This window comes from Marmota monax, unplaced genomic scaffold (assembly GCF_021218885.2).
Source record: "Marmota monax isolate L192 unplaced genomic scaffold, Marmota_monax_Labrador192_F-V1.1 WCK01_AAM20220418_F8-fsc00002, whole genome shotgun sequence".
In the NCBI taxonomy this organism is placed as follows: Eukaryota; Metazoa; Chordata; class Mammalia; order Rodentia; family Sciuridae; genus Marmota; species Marmota monax.
The window spans coordinates 15,709,568-15,733,484 of NW_026693571.1; the positions used below are offsets into that span (position 1 = coordinate 15,709,568).

General features: G+C 37.7%; 1 protein-coding gene across 2 annotated transcripts in view; it reads right to left on the minus strand.

Moving 5' to 3' along the window:
• Bank1 (B cell scaffold protein with ankyrin repeats 1) overlaps nt 1-23,917 on the minus strand; it is a 305,105-nt gene that overhangs the window by 44,398 nt on the left and 236,790 nt on the right. Inside the window, exons 9-11 of one of the 2 annotated variants that reach the window (XM_046458972.2) lie at nt 22,471-22,779; nt 16,399-16,701; nt 5,046-5,114 (exon numbers count right to left, since the gene is read on the minus strand). In XM_046458972.2, the coding sequence (XP_046314928.1) occupies nt 5,046-5,114; nt 16,399-16,701; nt 22,471-22,779 (681 nt within the window). Of the gene's footprint in view, nt 1-5,045; nt 5,115-16,398; nt 16,705-22,470; nt 22,780-23,917 lie in introns of both variants that reach the window. The other variant, XM_046458971.2, reaches the window with a different exon arrangement.

Consider the following 23,917-nt stretch of genomic DNA (forward strand, 5'->3'; position numbering starts at 1 on the left):
ATTTGGGATTCTGTCTCATTCTTCAAGTCTGGGAAGTTTTCTTGTATTATTTCATTGAATAGATTGCTCATTCCTTTGGTTTGGAGTTCTATACCTTCCTGTATCCCAATGACTCTTAAGTTTGGTCTCTTTATGTTATCCCATATTTCTTGGATGTTCTGCTCATGGTTTCTTAACAGTCTTGCTGAGCTGTCTATGTTCTTTTCAAGTTGAAATACTTTGTCTTCATTGTCTGATGTTCTATCTTCTAAGTGTTCTACTCTGCTGGTAGTATTCTCCATTGAGTTTTTAAGTTGGTTTATTGCTTCCTGCATTTCTAGGATTTCTGTTTGTTTGTTTTTTATAACCTCTATCTCCCTGTATAGTTGATCCTTTGCTTCCTGGATTTGTTTGTGTAATTCATTGTTGAAGTGATCTTTCATTGTCTGATTTTGCTGTCTAATTTCTTCCTTGATACTCCAGATCATCTGAAGCATGTATATCCTGAATTCTTTATCTGACATTCCATCTGCTGCAGCTGTTACCTCTTCTAAAGTTGACTTGACCTGCATTGCTTGTGGTCCTTTCTTTCCTTGTCTTTTCATACTGCTTGCGTTTCTTTCTGCTTGGTGAAACTGTTGTGTTTTTGAAAAAATTTTCCCCCTATATATTTATATTGCTCTTGTATAGTTGAAAAGTCTCCCTTGCAGGGTCGGGCGGCGTTCTGCCTACCTTACAGGCACGGGCGGCGGCTCTGCTCTGCCCCTCCTCCAATTGGTGTGAGGTGTCTACCACGCCCGCGGACCCCTGGGCCTGTCTGCCGGTCGGTCGCAGGTCTGCCTACCTTGCAGGCGCGGGCGGCGGCTCTGCTCTGTCCTTACTCCAATTGGGGTGATGTGTCTACCACGCCGGCCGGTCGCTGGGCTTATTCTGGACGTGGGCGTCGGCTCTGCTCTGCCCCTACTCCAATTGGGGTGACGTGTTTACCACGCCGGCAGGCCACCGGGCCTGATCCGCCGGTTGGTTGCAGGTCTGCCTACCCTGCAGGTGCGGGCGGCGGCTCTGCTCTGCCCCCCCTCCAATTGGTGTGACTTGTCTACCACACCCGCGGACCTCTGTGCCTGTTCCGGGAGCGGGTGAAGGCTCTGCTCTGCTCCTACTCCAATTGGGGTGACGTGCCTACCACCCCGGCCGGCCGCTGGGCCTGTTCCACCGGTCACTCGCAGGTCTGCCTACCTTGCGGGCACGGGCGGCGGCTCTGCTCTGCCCCTACTCCAAATGGGGTGACGTGTCTGTCGCACCGGCAGGCCACTGGGCCTGTCCCACTGGTCGGTCGCAGGACTGCCCACCTTTCGGGCACAGGTGGCGGCTCTGCTCTGCCCCCACTCCAATCGGGGTCACGTGACCGCCACACTGGCGGGCCGCTGGGCCTGATCCGGGCGTGGGCGAAGGCTCTGCTCTGCCCCTACTCCAGTTGGGGTGACGTGTGTACCACACTGGCAGGCTGCTGGGCCTGATCCGCCAGTCTGTCGCAGGTCTGCTTACCTTGCAGGCGCGGGCAGCAGCTCTGCCCTGCCCCTCCTACCACGCCCGTGGACCACTGGGCCTGTTCTGCCGGTCGTTCGCAGGTCTGCCCACCTTGCGGGCGCGGGTGGCGGCTCCGCTCTGCCCACTCTCCAATTGGGGTCACGTGACCACCACGCTGGTGAGCCGCTGGGCCTGCTCCGGGCGCGGGCGGTGGCCCGGCTCCTCTCCTCTGGCTCGATGACAAAGCGAGAGAGACTCGGGTGTCTGTGACTCACCCTCCCTACCAGGAGACCAACTGTTTCTGTCGCCGCTGGTATTGATGAAGTTCTCTCCTCCGCCACTTTCTGATGACATCAGATCTCTGCCATGTTGGTATCCTATGCGAATGGCAGCATTTCGTTCCCTTTGCCGGGTGACCAAAGCAACGGGTGAGTCCTGACCGGCCCTCACAGGCCCCGTCTCAGTCCTGTTGCCACTGCCCACGAAGGCTCGGTTGGTATTTACCTCCACATTACTCAGCAGGACTTGGACCGAGAAGCAGTTTCCACGGGCTCCTTAGCCCTGGGCCAGAGCAGTTCCGGGAGCCAGAACTCGGCCGCTCTGTGCTCGGTGTATGCTCTGATAAGAGCAGGCTCCAAGAAGCAGTTTCCGCGGGTTATTTAGCACTGAGCCTGAGTAATTTGTCTGCAAGCCTCAGGCGAATGGCAGCCTGAAATTACCTGTTCTATGGCTGAATGAGCTGTGATCAGTCGAAAACAGGGATGGTGACGTCAGCTCTCCAAGATGGTGGCCGCTGGCCTCCTCTGTGGTCTGACCGGTGTGGAGAACCGAATTGGACCGCTTCTTTTCCCCTTCTCGAACCCAGAATTCAGCACTGAGTACGGTGCTTGCACGGCTGGCAGAAACTGCAGCGCTGTATCCCTGCGTCGCTATCTCCTCGTTTCCCAGCACACGCCGCAGACTCTAGCCGAGAGGCGATTTGCTGAATAAGCAGTGTGACCCTCCATGCGACAAATCTCTCGCATTTGAGCCCCCGTAGCCGATCCTCGTGCGATGGAAATCTTTCCTCCAGGTTCCGGAGCACCCCACTATTGCTGGAAATTCCTAACAAGATAGCCTTTAGCCGTCCTGACTCGTCATTCTCCCACACAGTGACGCGGCACACGGGGGCAATGCACTCCCCTCGCCACCATATTCCCTCCTCCATCTTTGCCTTTTAATTGATGTTTTTATCTTTTCACATTTCCTGTAACTATTGACATGGTTGGATTTGAATAAAAATTTGCTGGTAAATTAACAACAATCGTTCCTCCAAAAATTATGTACACACACACACACACACACACACACATATATATATATATATATATATATATATATATATACATCTATACTTACATATGTTTATTATTCAATTTACTTGTTTCATATGAACCTGGGAGACCTGATTATTTTACATGGAATATAATTTATAAATATTAAATTATAATAAGTTGTAAAATAAATTCAATATAGTAAATTTTTTAAAAAAATGTTACCCATAAGTTGAATTTAAGAATCTAGAAAGAAGAAAGATGTCAGATAAAATATGATCAAAACATTCAGTATTGGGCTGGGGTTATGGCTCAGTGGTAGAGTGCTCGCCTAGCATGCACAAGGCACTGGGTTCGATCCTCAGCACCACATGGAATGTAAAATAAAGGTATTGTGTCCATCTAAAACTTAAGAATACATATTTTAAAAAAATCAGTATCCTAGTCTTTATAGAGTTCTAAAAATCTAGTGATAATTGACCTTGATGAAGCAAATTGGGTAATAAATTAAGACAGATAGACCCATAAAATATCGTATAATTAGAATCCTGTTTCTTTTCACCATTCTCTCCTCCCCTTTTGTCTGGGCACAGATGGAAACTACTTTTCTATCCACGTGGTGGAATAATAATCAGCTCTTCGAGGCTAAGTGGACACTAGATGCCTTCCTTTACATTGTTCTCTGTGGAACACCCAGAAGGATAATTGATAAGATCAAGCTTTTCATGAATCTCTTCATCACACTTGACACTTGTCACCCTTCTTCATCTCCCCTAATTCCAACTGAACTTAATTAAAAACACAATACTAGAATAATTTATAAGAAAAATGCTTTAGGGACATTTTATCCCAAAGAGCTCAAAGCATCTCCTCTCTTTATTCTTTCTAAAGCTCTGTGAGATGTGTGGGGGAGTCCAGATAGAAATAATCTTATCTACTTTGTTTAATTCTTTAGGAGCTGCTCTGATCTGAGTTGCACAAAAATCTTACATGAAGTTTTGCATTGATTTCTCGAGACAGCTAAAGACACGGTGGGAGGATAGCATAAGATTTTAGAAAGACCTCTCCCTCCACCAAATATGAAATTGCTAAAAATGGAAAATTGCCAGATAAAGAGAGTTTGGTACATGTAAATTTGGAAACAATCTCTCCTCGTGATTCATGGGAGAAGAGAAGTTCAGCCTCCTCATGTACTGCATTCAAACACCATGAACTTAATTGCAAGAACTATCTAAGTACAACCTGGTTGCCATGGGAAATGCTACTTGAAATGATGGGTGAAGAACACTCATTTAAAGACACAACTGTGTTTGAAGGACATTCCATAGTACCACAGGAGCAGGACTGTTGGGGTTCTATATTTAATAGTTCAGTGAGTGTTAGAAGTTGGTGCAATCTACACCTCACAATCTCTACAATAGTACAAAAGCTAGTATCCAACCACAGGACTGGTTAGTGACTGCTGTGAAATAATGTTCTGGTTTTGTTTTAATGTTTCTCTCAACAATTTCCTGGTACCAATTTCAAGATAACATGATTTAGGATTTACATTATTTCAAAGGTGGGTCTGCCAATGTTCATATCAGAGCCAGCTATTGTTACTCCCTACCTCTATCCTCTTTTATGTTTTTCATATTTGGACAATAAATCAGTCCTGATTGTCTTAAAAATCGTAATTAATAGTTTGCTAGAGTGTCTCTTTTCAAAAGGAGATAAGTATTTTAAAGGAAACTGGAGGTAGAAAATATTCCTACTCTGTGAGATATTTCTGTGGCTTCAGTTTTCGACACTTGTCTGCATTACAATTATTCAAAATATGTTGAATCAAGGGCTGAAGGCAAAAGAGTACTGATAAAAGGGCACCACATAGAATTCCCATGCTTTGGGGGATCAAGCATTGGACCCTCCCGCCCTCTGAAGGTCTTGGAAAATGTGACCTCTGATGCACATTATAATTTGTCTTACTTAACCTTCCTGAATCCCTGGTAACAGCATCACCACAGGCATTCTGACAAGGCCATTTCCTGTCTTTGTTAATTAAAATAAATTTCTTGCATTGATTTTATTATGTCAAAATTATGTTTGGGCAAGACACTAACTTGAGAGTGAAATTAATCAAACACACAATCATTTACTTCTACCCTAGGGGGCTTTATTCAGTATTCATAAGATTTCTTTATTCAGTATTCATAAGATTATTAACTAGACTGAAGTTAGTGTCAGTACCTGGTTTCTTAGGAAGACCATGGAACTTCTCATCATCAGATTGTCTTCTTGCTGCCTTTTGTTGGAACACTGTAAAAAATACAGAGCATATTATTTATTGGCTATAAACACTAAGAAAAACAACAACACCCTATCCAGTGCAAGTCCCCAGGAAGCTAGGATGCAATATATCATTTTCATTAGTAATAATTCCTGATTGGATTCTTTTTTGAGTAGGAGGATTATTAAATTTGCAATTTTCTCATTTGTGCAGTTTATCAGTCATTTCAGAAAGCATTTTCTTTGGGCAGAGTAGTATAATGCTGATGGAATGCCTCATTAAGCTAGTTAAATCAAGATATGATTCCATTTTGGTATCAGGTAAAGATAAAAGCTGCATTTTGTTAAAAGTGATAAATGTTAAAATCACATGAAAAATTCCATTTGCACGGAAATTACTCAAGCTGACTTTTCAGTGATAAGCAAGGATAATGACTGTTTTTTCTTAAACAGATGAAAAGACTGTTGTATTTCACAGATGTAATAATAAAAAAGGCACTTTATTCTTGCATCATCCATCCAGACTTCAGACCTATTAAAGCAGCTTATTTGAATTACTTCATTATCTGAAAAGTGCTTTGTTCTCATCTATTATTTCTCACACAAAATTCTGGGAGACAAGTCAGCATTACTCACCCCATTTTGCAGATGAAAGATAAAATTGATTGTTTCATATTTATTGAGCACCCACAAAGTTCCCGATAGCTTCTGGCATTTGTTAATGAAAAAGTCCAGACCATTTACAACTTTACTTTGGAAAATGAATATCCCAGAGTTACGGTCATGTTTTATTGGCAGTCTGAATTATAGGATTTGGGACCTGGAAGAGACCTGGGAGATTTAGTCCAAACTTGCATGTTTATAGATGAGGGAGGTGGAAGTAACTAGCTTGTAAAAGGGCTAAGTAATTTTGCAATGATCCCAGAGCTGTTGTTAGTGGAGAAGTGATTTAGATCCTTGAACTTCTGTGTGTTGCTTGGATCCTTACAGAACTGCTGCCTCTTCCATTCTGTCTTCCCTTTTAGAGGTAAGGCAGGAGGCAGAGGGAGCCGACCAAAATGAACCTGAGAGCATTTCTAACACATTTGGGTCTCAGTTCTACAGTACTTCCTGGCTTAATGGATTCCAGGCACTTTGGAGTGGCCGTGGTCCAGCAGGATGATGCTTGACCACTTTGGGAGAAACATCCCAGTGGTTCTCATGGATCACTGCCTTGGTTTTAACATCCTTTAAACCAATCTATATCAAGGTCATATCTGGGATTAATGCAAAAGACATATTTTGAATTTTTAAAAAGTGCCCCAAATCAAATCAAATTAACATTTATTTATTAAGCTTATAATTTGCTGGATGCCGTAAAGAGAAAGGGTATCTCTCTCTGCTGTCCTCAGGAGATACAAATGTATTTTCAAAGTATGAGGTGTTGAAGAAAAATTGCATGTATGAATCACATTTCTGCTTAAAAAAAATCACTTTTCTTCTTCGAGTTCTGGGTTTGTGGCTTACATTTTTCCTAAAATAAAATGTATTAAGGGATATATGGTTTGTGAGTATATTTTAGGATATGGAAAGAAATTTTTTTAAAGCAGTACTTGATTTTTTTTCTGCATTGGCTAGTTCTAAAAGTCTTGAAAAAATGCAACACTTTTGAAATTTTAATAACATGCAGACTCTTTGTGCTTTCTTGCCAATATTATTAAGATATAACTGAGAATGTCTTAAGACTAAAAAGCTGTAGTCTGGTTTTTTAATATGGGAAATGATTTGAATCCAAAGATAAATTCAGAAAATAAATTCTTCAGCTAAAAAGTACATTAACTGGTAAGTTTTAAGAATTCTGCTGAGGTTTGAATCTACAGACTATTTGGAAGTGGAATTATTTTTCCAGTTTTTTTGGTGTTAATTTGCTAAAAATCACTTTATGCCCTATATTTTATTGGAATATTTTCTGGTTACAACAAACACTTGGCTTGTGGGAAATACAGTAAGTGTGAAACAAATAAATGCTGTCATTGAGTCGCTAAGTTAAGAAGTTACAAGCAGAGCATTTATTTACCATTGAGAGTTCACCATAACCCAGGATGGGGGTGGAATATTGGGACGAAAAAGTCGGATGCTATGAGTGGGGTGATAATGCAAATGTTGATCGCAGAATTCCATAAAAGCAGGATGTGAAGTAGGTCACAGCCCACAGTGCAAGGGTCCTTTCCACCTGTCTAACCTTCCTGGAAATTCACTCCTAACTCATTTCCAGCTGTACCCACCCCTTTTGATTACCTTTCTCCCTCCTGATAAGCTTCACTTCCTTATGGAAACCTAGTTATCAACTAACATTGCCAAACAGGTTTTTTTCTCATTGATATAAAGGCTAGGAGGTATTTTTAAAATATGAAGTAACCTTGGGAAGAAGACCCATTTTAACTTGTTTCCTGAAGAAAGATCTAGTCCATCAAAATTATTACTGAAGCAAATATGCATACTCCATCAGTCTTAGGAAAAGAATGGATATAAAATTCTAGAATTTTTTACTCTTTCTTTTTTCACATTTTTATTAGACAAAACATTTTAATGGTATCTCCCAGCAAAGTCTGTATCCTACAAAGCTTTATATACTTTGTGTTTACCAGGTTATCTCTTTTATAAGAGATAAATATATAATCCACAATGGAGTGAGACTTGTGCGCTGGATGATGATGATGATGATGATGTGTGTGTGTGTGTGTACATGCACATACAAATACCTAAATACGCAAGATTTGTTATGTGTTGAATCAGAGTCTATTTTCAATATATAGTAATTGAAAAAGTGTATTACAGAATTGTTACCAAATTGGCACAACTTAACATTAACATCATGCATAACATGGGAAAGGGCCTTTATTTTCTTGCCAATAAGATTAGGGCTTAGATGCATGGATTTTGAATGTCTCACTCGGTTCACACTATAAGATGCTGGCAACTCTGATACTCTGATTTCCGTGGCCATTTCAGGTTTAGTGGTGCTGGGGTACATTCTTAATGGAGTATGGATTCAAGTAGAATGCTGTATTTTGAGGAAGAGATCATTTGCAATCTGAGGGCTTAGACTAATACAAACTAGAAAGTTCAATGACAGAGCAACGTTAATTTTTTATAATATATTGAGATGTTTCTGGTCCTATGTGTTTGAATACTTGTAGGATATTATTTCAACTACATTTTACTTCATCGGTGTTCAAAGAATGCTATCAAGGCAATTATGTAATATGTCAACTTCGATGACTTTCTACTGTGTGAATGTTTTTCCTCTTGCCACCTAAAATTGGAATTTGAGAAAAAGGAAACATGAATACATGGTTTGTTCTTGTCACTACCTTTAAACATAAAAAAATTTCATAGAGGAGGAAAAACAAGTTTTGAGATTTAAAATAATCATAAGCAATATGAATATCTCAAATAACAGCCTCATTTATTTTAAATATTGGTAGAATGACTTCTGTAGAAGTTTCTCTAGAATAGAAATGACATTGAATGGAAAAATTAACATAGTATTAAATATTCAAAATGTTAAGCACAGCAGAACTAGCAGAAAATCAGGAGGAGGAGGAGGTGAAATATAACAGACTCACTTCACTATTTGTCCTTTCAGGCTGCTTCTGCAAGAACATTCTTCATGTCAACCTCGTTTGTGGCCAATTGTAAGCAAAATGACTCTTCCAGAGCTTCCCTCCTTAGAAAATCTGATAAAATTGATTTTGAACTGTGTTCTAATGGCCAAGGTGATAGAAAGTCTGGGTAACAGCCAACAGCATTCATGACGATGTACAGTATAACCACAAACCCTTGATGTTCCATGCCCATCAGAAGTGAAAAGTGAAATATTGTTTAGAGATGTGCATCTGTCACTGATGATTATTCTCATAACTAGAGATTTGATATAAAATAAAATGTGCATATATGTATTGTGTTGTGAGCTCTCAGGGTGGCAGCAGTGGTGTTTATTATTCACTTAAAATCTGTCACCGGGTTACCAATGACATAGCCAAGTGCCATGCTGGGTCCTGAGGGTGCAAAGGCACTGAAGACACAGTCAAAGTTCCCACACTGCCCTCCATGTGTTCACTTGAATAAAGGCCAAATGTGCCCTTCATGCCTAGAGAGGGGAGAGAACAGAGAGGAGGAACAACCAGAGATGGTCAAGATCAAGTCCTTGCAACCCCACTCTCCCAACCTCATTCTCCCAGTTTGTACATGTAAGAACTAACTGCAAAAAGGCAGAGTGAGGTAAAACAAAGCATTGTAAACAGACATAAGTAATCAGGAGTTGTGGCATTTGTCTTTAAGGACAATCTGTAAAGGATCAGTGACACACAAAGTCACTGATGTGGTGACACCTGACTCTTGAGACTGGCAGAGAGGGAAAGAGGTAAGCACATATCTCCCTGAAGGAAAACAGCATAGAAATCCCAAGTCCATGGCCATATCAAGAGATCCATGCACTTCCCAAGGAGAAAATGTAATTTTCTTTCCCATTTGGAACAGAAACTAAGTCTGATAGATGTGTTCCCATAAAAATCCTTTCCCCAAACAGGAAATTTCACTATAAAATTTTCTTTTCTACTTCTGAACAGCTTAATTTTTTTGCCAGAATAGAAAACAAACTATTTTTATTTGCATATGTATTCTTTCTCCTACAAATAAGAATATTTCTATTCTAGAATTGTTTCTTATCTGAGAAGCTGGGACTTTCTAAAAGAAGGCAGTGTGCTTTGTGGAATTCTGTATAACAACAGCTTGAGGCCATTTCAATAAGTTTGTTAGCCAAACCTCGACTCACTACTGGGTCCATCTCCTCCTATAAGACTTCATTTGAGCTCATTGATTGAATTCTGATTTTGCCCATTTGTATTCAATAAGCAAACAATAGTATGAATGTAGACATTAGTAACATGCCATGAAATTTTGTTTCAAAAAGAAATTATTTGGGTAGTAAGGAAACTACTGGAAGACTCTTGAAACTGAGTTCACTTTTTAGGTCATGTTTGTGGATTACCCTAAAACTACTACTCTGCCCCTTCCCTCTCTGTGTCAGAAAATATTGCTGTCTTACAACGGGTCAATGGGATCTAGATTAATTTTCATTTTGTTGTATTTCTCAGGATGATAAAACTTGGCCCTTTAATTTTTTTCTCCCCTGAAATCAAGATAAGCTTTCCAATTATGCTCACTTTGAACAACCATTAATTACTCATACTGCTAATAAGATTCCACCTATAGAAATGAAGATTGACAATTTCAAAAGGATAGGGCTGTGCCCAGTCATTGTAGATGGTGTTCAATATTGGTAATTAAAGAATATTTTGGAAAAGTCATGCAAGATGACATGTTGGCACATGAAACCCTGTGTAAACGGTAAGAAGCAAGAGAAAGACTGCCTGGGGAGATGAGGCAGGTCTTCCTCAGCTCTGTGTGTACAATGTTCCTTTGGTCACAGTGACTGACTGCCATCTTCCTCCCACTGCTCTGTGTTGCACATGGAACACATGTAGTTTCTAGTTCTCCTGAAAGCCCTAGGAAGCAGGTGTTTCCCTTGCTCAAAATAGAAACAAACAAACAAACAAACAAAAAATGAAGCAATGTTGTATAACTTGTACAAAGTTACACAACTTCAAGTGACAAAGTCATAAGTCAAATTCAGTTCCATTTGGTTTCACAGTCTTCATGAATTTACTACGGCATGCTGCTGGTTCCTTTAAGGAGACATCTCTCACCAGAGAATCTTATGTTTCTTTAATTGGTACCGACTTAGAGTTACATAGAGCACACATTAAAAGTCCTGGTGGAAAACATTGTGAATTCACACAATCTAAAGTGAGAAAAAAGAATGTGTGTGTGGATAGCTGTTTGACACAACTGTGATTTCTTCTTCCAGTGACCAGTCTCTAAAGAATTTAAATGTTCACTCGGGCTTTAAAGTGGAAATCATTTAAAATCATTTAAGGTCAGAGTTTCTCAACAGGGGTGCTATTGACCTTTCAGACTGGATAGTGTTTTTGTTGTAGAGACTGACCTATAAATTTTAAGACATTTAGTAGCATCCCTAGCCTCTACCTAGTAGATGCCACAAGTACTGTCCTAGTTTTGGCAACCAAAATCTCTCTAGATGTTACTAAATGTCTTCTGAAGGCAAATCACCAACAGTTAATAATTACTGGTCTAGGTCAATGAATCTTCATGCTAACCAAGTATTTAACAATGGGTTTAAGAGCATCATCAATTAATGGGAAAAAGAATAATTCACACTGTAACTGCTTGAGCACCTCTGTGCTTGGTAATATTATTTTCTCATGTAATGCAGATTCTTTAATATCAGTCAACACCATGGTTGATAACTGCCTCCTATCTACTTCCATAATATCGAGGAGTTGAATGCTTGGAAGAGGAGGCTGAAAAGTTTACCATTACTATCCCAACACTCCAATTGATGGGCTGAAAACCCTTCTCAGATTTCATTCAGTCTATGAAGAAGCCAGGAGAAGTGAGAAGGTCAGAAAGAGCAAATTGACACACTTGTGTCATACAAACAGACTGCTTCCCTTCAAAGGACAGTAGGAGCTGATTTCACCTTTGCAGAGGTGTACCAGCACCTTTTCATGGAAAGAAGAGAGGCAGCAAGTCCCAGGGAAAGGCAGGAACATGGGACTTACAGACAGAATGATAAATATGACACTCTGTTCTGAAAGAGCATCTGTGATATAGATACTATGTCCTGAAGCTAAATAGTTTGGACAAGGTCACCTAGCCAGAGAGAATGACACACAGCACTTGATCTGAGGCCCAATTTAATCCACTTGACTCTGTTTCTTTACTAATGAGGACAGAGATCATTCTACTCTGTCACATTTACAATGATATGGATTAATTTCCCCAAGAGTTTCTACAAGGTCTTTTATTTATTTTTTCTTTTTGCATTTCAGTTGCATTGTATGTGATCAATTTCAAGTAAAAGTGAATTGCAAGTGGAAATTTTCTGAGAGCAACTGAGTTGTACTTGACATTTTGGGGTCCCAGTAGCTGAGTAGCTCTCAAAAAGGTCATATACATCTTTGTTGCACTGCTAAATGCCAAGGGTAATGCAGCAGTAACTGAAAATTGAAAGGAAATTATATTCTACCCCAAATCAACCACATGGACTCTGAAGAAGGATCTTTGCCCTATTAATTGTGTGAGGGAGAAATGGAAAATTGTCCATTGATGTAGAAAAATTTTCCCCAATAGGCATTCATCTCTTTGCATGAAATATAGACAGAGTTTTACTACCAATCTATCTATGCTATGCCAAGTACTCATTTTCCTTCCTTGATTTGCCTTAAATCAAGAATAATGTCACTAAAGAAGATTGTAAATCCATGTTAATACTTCTATAGTCTTTCCTTTTAATGAATCAGATCTTTTCCAATATAACAGGTCGAAAAAGATGGAGAGCATTGGTATCTGGAAACAGGCAGACGTCAAAAACCTTTTAAGAAAAAAGAGTAATTCTTGTTGTGGTTGCTAATGTAAGGTTAGGCTCAGTATGACAAAAATGAGACAAAAATCAGAAACATATCTTTGGATAAAATGAACCAACATGGGTTCAATTGTGCATTAATAAGTTACACTTTTGGAGGGTAGGGCCTGGTAATGGTGGTGGAAATAGAGCTTCTCTCATATATTCAGCTTCATGATAGCAGTTAGAAAGCTTAGCCATATATGAATATCATAGAGCTTTGTTTCATTCTGCATGGGCTCTGTCCTTCACATTAACTGTGCTTCAAATACTGGGTGTTTTAAAACAGGGAAAACTTAGGAATTAGTGAATATATGTATTCTTCAAATCATCTTCCAGTGTGGTAATGGCATCTTTTAGCCATATTGATAGGGATCTTGTCACTTCTATCACTGATGCATTCAGTTAAAATTTATCAAATATTCATATTCTGTACTATGAATTCAGTACTGAACTTGGCACTAGAGATATAATGGTGCACAAAACCAGATAAAGTTGGTCTCTTCCTTTACGAGTCTTATTGGTTAGAAAGAAGAAATAAATATTAATAAATACATAGCAATAAATATATCAGTGAAGGAAATTTGTGGTGCCACGTGTACAGGCACGAAAGGCAGATTGATCTGGGTCCAAATCCTACCTTTTTCTAGTTTTATTATTTGGGCAGGACATTGAAACTCACTGTGTATCAGTTCCTGTACCTCTAAAATGAGACTATTAATGCTGACCAAGAAGAATTATTCCATGAATTAGAAATTATCACTAAAATTGCCTAATAGTAATCCTAAGGAGCAGACTAGCCAATTTGTCCCATCAGAGGCCAGGGTTTCTTTCCCCTACTCACTTCAGTTCCAGTATCTATATTTCTTCACTTTGGACTCCACCAGAATTCAAGAAACATGGAGATACTTTTTCTCTACTAAAGTTAGTTTATCAAAGTCATCCTTTGTCCAGAAATTGAGTAAAGACAAATAAGACTTGTCTGAATTATAATGTATTGAGCATATCAAGCAAATGCTGGATTTTTTGCTAAATTTACTTTACTACAGATTATAAATCTATGAAGCAGATATTATTCTTTTTACCCCAATTTATCTTTGAGGAATTCAAATCTTGGATATCAGGTTGTTTGCTTAGGTAGTATCAACTGTATTGGAAAACAGGTTTTTCGGTAAAGAAAACATGGTTTTCCTCTACATTTCTGGTTTTCCTCTGCCCATCTTTTTGCCAGTACTTTCTTGAGGTTCTGAAAGGTAAACTAGGATTCTGCATCCTGTATTGTTCTCCCATCCCCTGTTCCACATCCTTCTCTTTTGGCTATGTAATAGCATGGGTGTGCCAAAATTCGGCTACTGCTTCTATCCTCTGGCAAGAATTGGGGCAAATTAATGTTCTCCTAATTAAATGGATGGCTTTCTGGGAAATAGTGGCAATTCTATTTAATAGATCTGAGCTATGGGAAGAAAAGGAAAAGGAATTACGTGGTAAAAGATGTTTATTGTGTGGAATCCAAAGAACATCAAGAAAAAAAAATGAATTGATGAGGCAATCTCCTATGCAAGTGCCCACACATAGGGCAACTTGTATCATCACCAGGTAAGGAATTTACATAATTAATATGCAGAAAGACTTTGTCATTAGTACTCAATAAATCTTTATGTAATCAATTAATAAATGAGCATGGAGGAAAACTATTCTAATTGACTTATTTAATGTGGGGATTGGTTGAAAGTCTAAAGCAGTCACATACTCAAATTTCTTCTCCAATCTGTGAACAGAGCCAGTTAACCATAATGGGAGGTTATTCATTACAGATATTGAAAAGCAGTTGTGATGGGGTGGGAGTTTGAGGATTCAAAAATATGCTGAGTCTCAAAGAGAAGTACCTACAAACCTTTGGAATGCAGGAAAACTCTCAAGGCTGTTCGAATGTGAGACAAGCCACACAAGAGCAACGTAGCTTGTACCCTTGCCAACAAAAGTAACTGTATTCTATAGTAACAACCTATAGTGTATCCCCTTCTGCTGTCCTTCTACAGATACCAATAAACACCAAAGCAAGGGATTGTTACCTCTCATTCTTGAGCTGGACTGTATTCCCCCTTGAATGTATATTCCATGCCTTACCTCCCCAAATTCTCACTCTCTAGATAGCCCACATTCTCCCTCAAATGTCTCTGCTCTCCTATATAAAGCTCTGTCTTTGTCTCTGGTATGTGCAGAAATTCTTTTCTCTCACATATGTCAAGTATGCCACTTGTCCTGAGTCAAGGTACTGCCTCCAGGAGCTCCATAGATATCTTCTGGTGACAGTGGCATATGGGATATAAGGCACTACGAATGACAAGAGTTACACACTGGACTGGAAATAGAACAAATTAAGTTGTTCATTCTGGTTGAAATTTTCCAGTCTTCCTGTGCATTCCAATCTCAGTGTGCTGGCAACAAGATGTACAATTTCAGACTCAAGTTAGTTGGATTTTATTCTAGAAAAACTGAAAAAAAATAGGGGAACAGAGCTAGGTAAGTTTATATTTGGAAGTTACTCAGTGAAAAAAGCTGGTTACCTCCCTATCAGCCCATAATGCAGTTAACAATTAGAGATCTTCATTCAGGATTTTAGAACTTCCTTCTTAAACAAGCAAGCATAGCCAAGAATAGCCATATTTGGTGGAAGTGTCAAGCATGATAGACAGAATAAATGAACAACAAATAAATACAATGGAGATGACATGAGAGTAGAAGAAAAATAAAAATCTGAACAAAAAATTAAAAATCTCAAACGAATAAAACAAAAGCAGTAACAAAGATAGTAAATTATACTTCTCTTCCCTCTCCTACCTCCAAAAAAAAAAAAAGAAGAAGAAGAAAATGGTATTAAAAAGAACAGAGAACAAAAAAGTGATTTTGGAAAACAAGAATATGATTGCCAAAAAAGGACAGGAAGGTAAAGACCCAAAAGGACAACAATAAAAAATGGGAGTCATTGTCTTGGGCAACATCCCAAGGACCGGACTACACAGGATAATGCAATTCTTCAAACATTTTGAAAATATGACTCAGTTATTGCATAAACTCATGTCTACTTTCTTTGCTTCATGTACATTTGTTGGAGTTTAGAAACTTTGTGAAAGAGATAGTGACATCCTGAGATTGCCATGATAGATAGTCTGAGAATTTCTAGTTAAATCTTTTTTCTTGTCTTCATCATCTAGATAATCATTCCAATTAACATTTTGTGTTTGTTGAAACACTTAATAATTTCAAAATTTGTTGCAGTTTTTTTGATCATTATTACCAGTAGATCACTATTAAATAAGAATCTCTCAATATATTCTGCTTAAGAAGTAGAATGATTTCTTTTGAAAATATTAAACACAGACAACTAATTGTGTTTCTCTGAGGTGGATCTGGGGTATATATTTAAATATTTTTGTGTTACACAGTTATTTGATTATCTGTAGGAGTTCAGCTTCCCTCTTGTAGAATTGTGAAAAAAAGTCTCAAATAGAATTTATCTATGTATTCTCTTGTTTCACATGCCTGGGGTGGTTTGTCAAAATTATCCTTCTTAATGAAGAATTAGAAAGAAGAACTCACACCATAATTTTTATTTTCTTTATTCATTATTTTTCTAAATAAAAAAAAATGACTCAATATCACTTACCTGTGCCTTTCAATTTTTTGAAGTAATTTTGGAGCACTAATCACATCACCTTGTACCACCCTTCCATGTGCAAAAGGAAGAAAAAAGTCTACAGATTAAAAAACAAACCAAAACATTACCTTGAGCTATGTAAGGTGTTGTTTCCTCCTTCGGAGGTACATTTGTGGGTCGAGGTGTAGGGGCAGGAGGTCTGTTTATAATGAAGGACCGACTTCCGGTTCTCTTCTTTACACTCATATTGGCCAGGATCTGGTCATATTCATTATCATCAATCTCAGCAAAAGTGTAAGGGTCTTCCTCCTCCTGTTTCTTTTCATCTTCTTTCTTTTCTTCTTCTACTTTGGGTTCATCTCTCTTTTCTTGTCTGGCACTAGGATAACTCCAGTTTTGACTCCTTTCTACTTGTCCTTCCGCGGTTCTCCCTGCTTATGAAATATTTAGACTGTGTTTATGCTTCTATTCTATGAAATGTTATTGGTGTCCATCCGACACAATTGGGTTTCCCAAAGTAGCTTAATCAAATGCCATAGGAAACAATATAAAGGAAGAGGTCCTGTTTCTAGAAAAATAATTATAAATAAATTCCAAAAGAAAAATGAACTGTGTAATTTGTGAACAGAACTTTCTGCAGTTTGTAGTTGCTAATTTTGTTAAGAAAACCACTTGGTTTAAGAAATGAATTTTTTGAAAACATAACTTTTTACCACCTTCTTTCTCCACCAGCCATACACTTTCGTGATTCTTGCACTGAATATTTTGCCTAGAGTTCATTTTCTCTGGGAATGATGGGAGAAAATAGCCAAAGGTATCACTACTCTATTTCCTCCTGGTTGGTTTCTGGCTATGACAAAACTGACCTTCAAAAGTGCAAGTCTAGATTTTTATAAGCCATTTAGATAAAGGACTCTGAAAAGAGCATTCAGGATACAAAAAAACAGCATCGGCAACCAATGGCTTGAGTATTAATTCATATGAAAAGAATAAAAGTAGACATGTCAGAATCCTGTGGTTCCATATTCAGTAAAATCTACACATACTTTTATAGGAATATACTAAAATATTTTAGTAGCTCTTATTTAGAAGACAGATACATGAAATACTTTGGTGAATAAGTTGAAAAGAATTTGAATGTTATGGCTCTCTACCAGGTCAATGAGAGGTTTGTTTTTTGTTTTTTTGGCTTTTTTAACCCCCATTTTTAAAAAACATTGCCAAATTGCCTTTGGAGGATGAGAATCAGATAATAATGTTAGGAAAACTAGGGATATCAGGAACATACCTCAACATTGTAAAGGCTATGTATGCTAAGCCCCAGGCCAACATCATTTGAAATGGAGAAAAATTGAAAGCATTCCCTCTAAAAACTGGAAAAAAGACAGGAATGCCCTCTTTTACCACTTCTATTTAATATAGTTCTCAAAACTCTAGCCAGATCAATAAGACCAGATGAAAGAAATTAAAGGTATATGGATAGGAAAAGAAGAACTCAAATTATCAATATTTGTAGATGATATGATTCAATACCTAGAAGACCCAAAACATTACACAAGAAATCTCCTAAAACTAATAAATGAATTCAGCAAAGTAGCTGGATATAAAATCAACATCCATAAATAAATCAAAGGCATTTCTGTATATCAGTGACAAATCCTCTGAAAGAGAAATTAGGAAAACTACCCCATTTATAATAGCCTCAAAAACAAAAATAAAGAAACAAAAAACCTTGGGAATAAACTTAACAAAAGAAGCAAAAGACCTCTACAATGAAAACTACAGTACCATAAAGAAGGAAATTAAAGAAGACCTTAGAAGATGAAAAGATCTACCTTGTTCTTGGATAGGCAGAATTAATATTGTCAAAATGACCATACTACCAAAAGCACTATACAGATTCATGCAACCCCAATCAAAATCCCAATGACATTCCTCATAGAAATAGAAAAAGCAACCATTAAATTCATCTGGAAAAATAAGAGACCCAGAATAGCCAAAGCAATCCTTAGCAAGAAGAGTGAAATGGTGGCATTACTATTCCACACTTAAACTATGCTACAGAGCAATAGTAACAAAAACAGCATCGTATTGGCACCAAAATAGAACTGTAGATCAATGTTACTGAATGGAGGACACAGAGACTAACCCAAATAACTACCATTACCTTATATTAGGCAAAGTTGACAAAAACGTGCATTGGAGAAAAGATAGCCTGTTCAACAAATGGTGCTGGGAAAACTGGAAATCCACATGTAACAAAATTAAATTAACCTCTATCTCTCACCATGCACAAAACTCAACTCAAAGTGGATCAAGGACCTAGGATTAAACCAGACACCTTAGGCCTAATGGAAGAAAAAGTAGACCCAAATCTCCATATGTTGTTTCATCCCCAACTTCCTTAATAAGACTCCTGTAGTGCAAGAATTAAAACCAAGAATCAATAAATGGGATGGATTCAAACTAAAACCCTTCTCAACAAAAGAAACAATCAGAGAGCCTACATAATGGGAGCAGATCTTTATCCCAAGCACATCAGATAGAGCACTATCTCTAGGATATATAAAACACTCAAAAACCTTAACACCAAAAAACTAAATAACCAAATTAATAAACGGGCCAAGGAACTGAACCGAAACTTCTCAGAAGAGGATATACAAGCAATCAACAAACATATGAAAAAATGGTCAACATTTCTAGCAATTAGAGAAATCAAATCAAAACTACTCTAATATTTCATCTCACTACAGTCAGAATGGCAGCTATTATGAAGACAAAGTGTTGGCAAGAATGTGGGGGGGAAAGGCACACTCATACATTGCTGGTGGGACTGCAAATTGGTGCAGCCAATATGGAAAGCAGTATGGAGATTCCTTGGAAATCTGGGAATGGAACCTCCATTTGACCCAGCTATCCCTCTCCTCGGACTATACCTAAAGGATTTAAAAACAGCATACTACAGGGACACAGCCACATCAATGTTTATAGCAGCACAATTCATAATAGCTGAAGGGCTAAAATGCCCTTCAGTGGATGAATGGATAAAAAAATGTGGTATATATACACAATGGAATTTTACTCAGCAATAAAAGAGAATAAATTCATCATATTTGCAGGTAAATGGATGGAGTTGGAGAATATAATGCTAAGTGAATTAAGCCAATCCCCAAAAACCAAAGGTCAAATGTTTTCTTTGATATGAGAATGCTGACTCATAATGGTGATGGGGGGTGGAGCATGGGAGGAATGGAGGAACTTTAGATAGGGAAAAGAGGAGGGAGGGAAAGGGAAGGGGTTAGGGGGTAGAAATGATGGTGAAATGAGTTAGACATCATTACCCTAAGTACATGTATGAAGACACAAATGGTGTAAATTACTTTGTGTACAATCAGTGACTTGAACAATTGTGCTCTATATATGTAATATGAAATGAATTGCATTCTACCATCATGTATAACAAATTAGAATAAATATATAATTTAATAAAAATATTTAAAAAATTAATGATAATAAAGTAGTTTATTACTTATGTGCATTTTAGTGGAAAAACAGAATCTAAAAGGAAACACAAATAGTACAGAAGACAAGACTATTGTCATAAGAAGATTCAGCAATTGTTTTGGGTAGGTTTTTGTGGAGTGACCAAGTTCATCTCACATAGGAGTCTTAAATGTCACTGCTCCCCTTAGTTTAATCCAAGAAGTACTAATTACCTATAAGCTTCACACTGAATTTAAAATCACTGTGACTTGCCTTTTCCTCTGTGAATAATATGGTTTGACTTCATGAGTTCTGTTTTATTGACAGCATCACAGGTGAACCCTGATGAAGTGTGTGGGAAACACTTTTACAGTGCTTCATTTTTAGCAAAATGTGTCAGCCATCTTACTTTTATGAACTGATTTCCTGAGCTGTTAACTTTTTTTGTTTCCCCACCCACCACACTTCCTAACTTTTTAAAGTTAGATTTGCACTAGAAAGAATGCATTTTACTTTTTATTTTCCCAAGTATCAGATTATACTTCTTGTTAAAGAGTGGCTCATGTTCCACTCAATTCAGGTTATGCACTAACAAATAACTGTTGAAATGTGTCACTTCTGTAATTCCAACTTTTGAAATACTTGGAGTAAGAAGAATAAAAGAGAAGAAAATAGAAGAACCTTAGAAGTCCAATAAACCTCTTCATGTAAGTATTTGATATATTCTAATCATAGGCTCTATGGTGTTGCATCTGAGTCAAAGAGGGATCATTCTGATAGTTACATTCTGGAATTATTGTGAAGACAAAGATCATATGTTCTTTATAAAGTGAAAAGGGATCCATAATGTTACATTTTAAGTTTCTCAAAACAAATATGTCCACAAATCCATAGTGAGGAATTTGAGTCCTCGGCTATAGATGAACTGGTCTCTTTTTGCAATAACTGAAGGCAGATGAAATTTACACCTAAGCAATTCCTGAAATTATCACTAGCTAAAGTGAAAGAACTTTGTGCATCTTTGTCTCTGGCAAAAATTATGTGGAAATTTGTAGGCTTACTTGTAAAAGAACTAAATTAAGGAATTTTAAGAAAAAATATTGGCTTTTATTTTCCATTTTCTTCCAATATCAACCCTATAAAAAGGCAAGTTGAAAAACATCACCACACATAAAATGTAAAAATAGGGTTTTTAAATAAAAGCAGCAAGTCTTTGTTTTATTTTGCTTTTTATATTTGGTAGTTTTCAGGAGATAAATTAGCCAATATTACTTTTCTAGTCTAGGTATCTGGTAAACACTGGAGTAGAGTAATTTTATACCTCCTATCCAACATATTATATATAGAAATTTACATTAGTAAAAACATAATTTAATATTAGCTCCTGCAAGAGATTTGACCTGACACAAGAAAATCTTTTCTTCTAAAGAATAGAGTATTACATCAAATTATTCGAATACTGAAAGTGAGAAAAACATGCCAGGATTTGGTTATCAGTGAATTAACCACCTATGTTTCCTTGCCCTACCGATTTTCATAATCTACTTCATTGATATAGGTCAATGAAGGGTCTACAAGGGCTTGGCACACAGTAGGTAAGCAATAAATGCCTGCTTATGAGGGACTGATTCAGAGGAGCTCCCATTAGGCTTTGGTACTTTCCACTGAGCAAAATTTTGCATCTATAAATGCAGTGCTTGACTTTAGGATGGCTTATGTTGACAAAATAGAGCTTCACAGGCAGAGCCTTCAAGGACACTAATGCTAAATTTCTTGGCTTCAAAATTCTCCTTTTTGAAATAATATTAATGTACTTAAGAGCTTTCTAGGACAAAACAACTAAAGGGCAGTGACAAATATATTATCTTAATGGGAACTTTTAAATCTTTGTTATTAAATTTGCTTCGTGAATTTGGAAAGCAAATATAAAATAATGTTCAATTTTAGTGGGATATCATTAGTGACTATAGGAGATAACCTGGAGGTGGAAATTTTTCAGGCTGTTGAACACTGGAGGTAGAAAAGCCCAATGTGGAAACTCCTCTTCATGCTCACTATAAGGTTTGTCCTCCACAGTATACTCCACACCCCTGCCTTACACACCCCAATTTTACCTCTGAGAACAAATGGCATGACAGCCATGGTGGCTGTTCTACTTTGGAGATATACAGATTATATATATCTTGTATTCTTAGACTTCAGTCTCAATGCATTGTGCAATAAACTCCTTACCACTTCATTCTTCCACAGCTACAAAGTGAGTGATGCCTAAGATCATTTGCAAGTCATCTGTAAATCATCTGTAAAACATTAGCCTTCCCCTCTTGCCAGAATACTAAGAGTATTTTTTAAAAGCAATGTTGTCATTTGCTTTTCCACAGGATACTTGAGGTTCATTTTATGTGCTGAACTACAGATTCCTTCCAAGTTTTATTGCTTTGCTTTCTTAAAGCTTTGTAATAAGATTTTTGTTCCAGAAAAAAGAAAGGATGGAAGGCGGGGGAGGGAAGGAAGGAAAGGGAAAAAGAGGAAGGGAGGGAGGGAGAAAGGGTGGTGGCAGGTATCTCTTGCTTCACTGCCTGGGCCCTACTTGTTAAGAGCAGGAAGAAAAGCTTCAAAAGGTTTCAAAAGCTGATCTTCTCTGTATGGATTTACCACTGCACTCATGCTATGTATGCCTGTCAAGAGCATTTCTTTTCTTTGAATTTTAAACTTACTTTGTAACGTGAAGTGAGGTTTTTCCAGTTGGAAGGCTGCAGACACAGGTCTTGGTGGGGGAAGAGGTGGTCTGCAGCACACGAGTGGCTCTTGTGAATTACTTTCTGGGTCATTTCCGGGAATGAACACATACAAGTCATCATACTGGTCCTCAGGACTTCCGCTGCCAGCCTCTGAGGGGCTGTGCCTCTCCTGGGTGCCTGATTCAGGCTCCTCTTCCTCCCTGGTCCCTTCAATTGCCTCGGCACCATCTGTACTCTGCCTGTAGGTCTTCCGGCTTTCATGATGCCATGCTGGGTACTGCGTGGCTATTTATGAGAAGAAAGATTGTATAATTTTATTTAAATGGACCATCTGGAGGCATTTCATATTTTGTAAATTTGTAGAGAAGTAGTAGTATTGCTAATAAAACTTTCATGGCCTGATATAGTGGAAAGCCATCAACTGTATAACTTTTACTGAATAGTCATTTCTGGGATTTAAAAGTATTTACTCAAAGAAGAGTCAAAGCTCCATTAAATCTTGTTACAACAATACCTGACACCTCCTGTATATAATGACATTCCGATTCTCTAGAGTTATTGTTGAGTAGATTCATGTATTTAATATTATTATGAATTTTTATTAGAAAACAATGTAATTGACCAAGTGAAATAAGTAAAAAGAGATGGAAAAGTATAGAACAAGGAAAGGAAATAAAGGTTGACTTGCTTGTAAATAATGAATACAAATGAATCTATGACATTTATTTATTATTTTAATACATTTATTATATATTAATTTTTATTATAAACATATAATGACTGGGGCTGGGGTTGCCTAGCACGTGTGAGGCCCTGGGTTCGATCCTCAGCACCACACACAAATAAAAAAAGATATTGTGTCCAACTACAACTAAAAAAACAAATATTTTTAAAAAACATATAATGACTTTTATAATTTATTATACACACTATATTGACTTGTGAAAATATTGCTGAGGAAAACGTTCACATTTTTTGATGGAGAAGACATCCAAATCACTCACAGTGGGTACATCTTTCTGAGGCTTGGTTCGCTTACCTATAAAATGCATTTTATCTTGAAATTTAACCCAATAATCAGGTTAGATTCCCTTCACTCCAGGAACCATGCCATCATTTGTCTGTTTATGATGCATAATAAATGCTCTTTAACCACTCAGGAAGAACACAGAAAAATGTTACAATGTAATAACATATTAAAATACTTTTATTAAATTTTCTTTTTAAAACAATCTCTACAGAAAAGATTCAAAAAAATTTAGGATAGACTTTTGGAACTTCCAAATAACTTTGGAATCTTCAAAACAGATTGTGAACATTTGAGTTGTCATTCTTCTCAATGTAATCAATTGTTTTAAAGGATTGCTGAACTTAAATATAACTAAAAAAGTCAGATAGCATAATTTAGAAAATAAAAACCTTT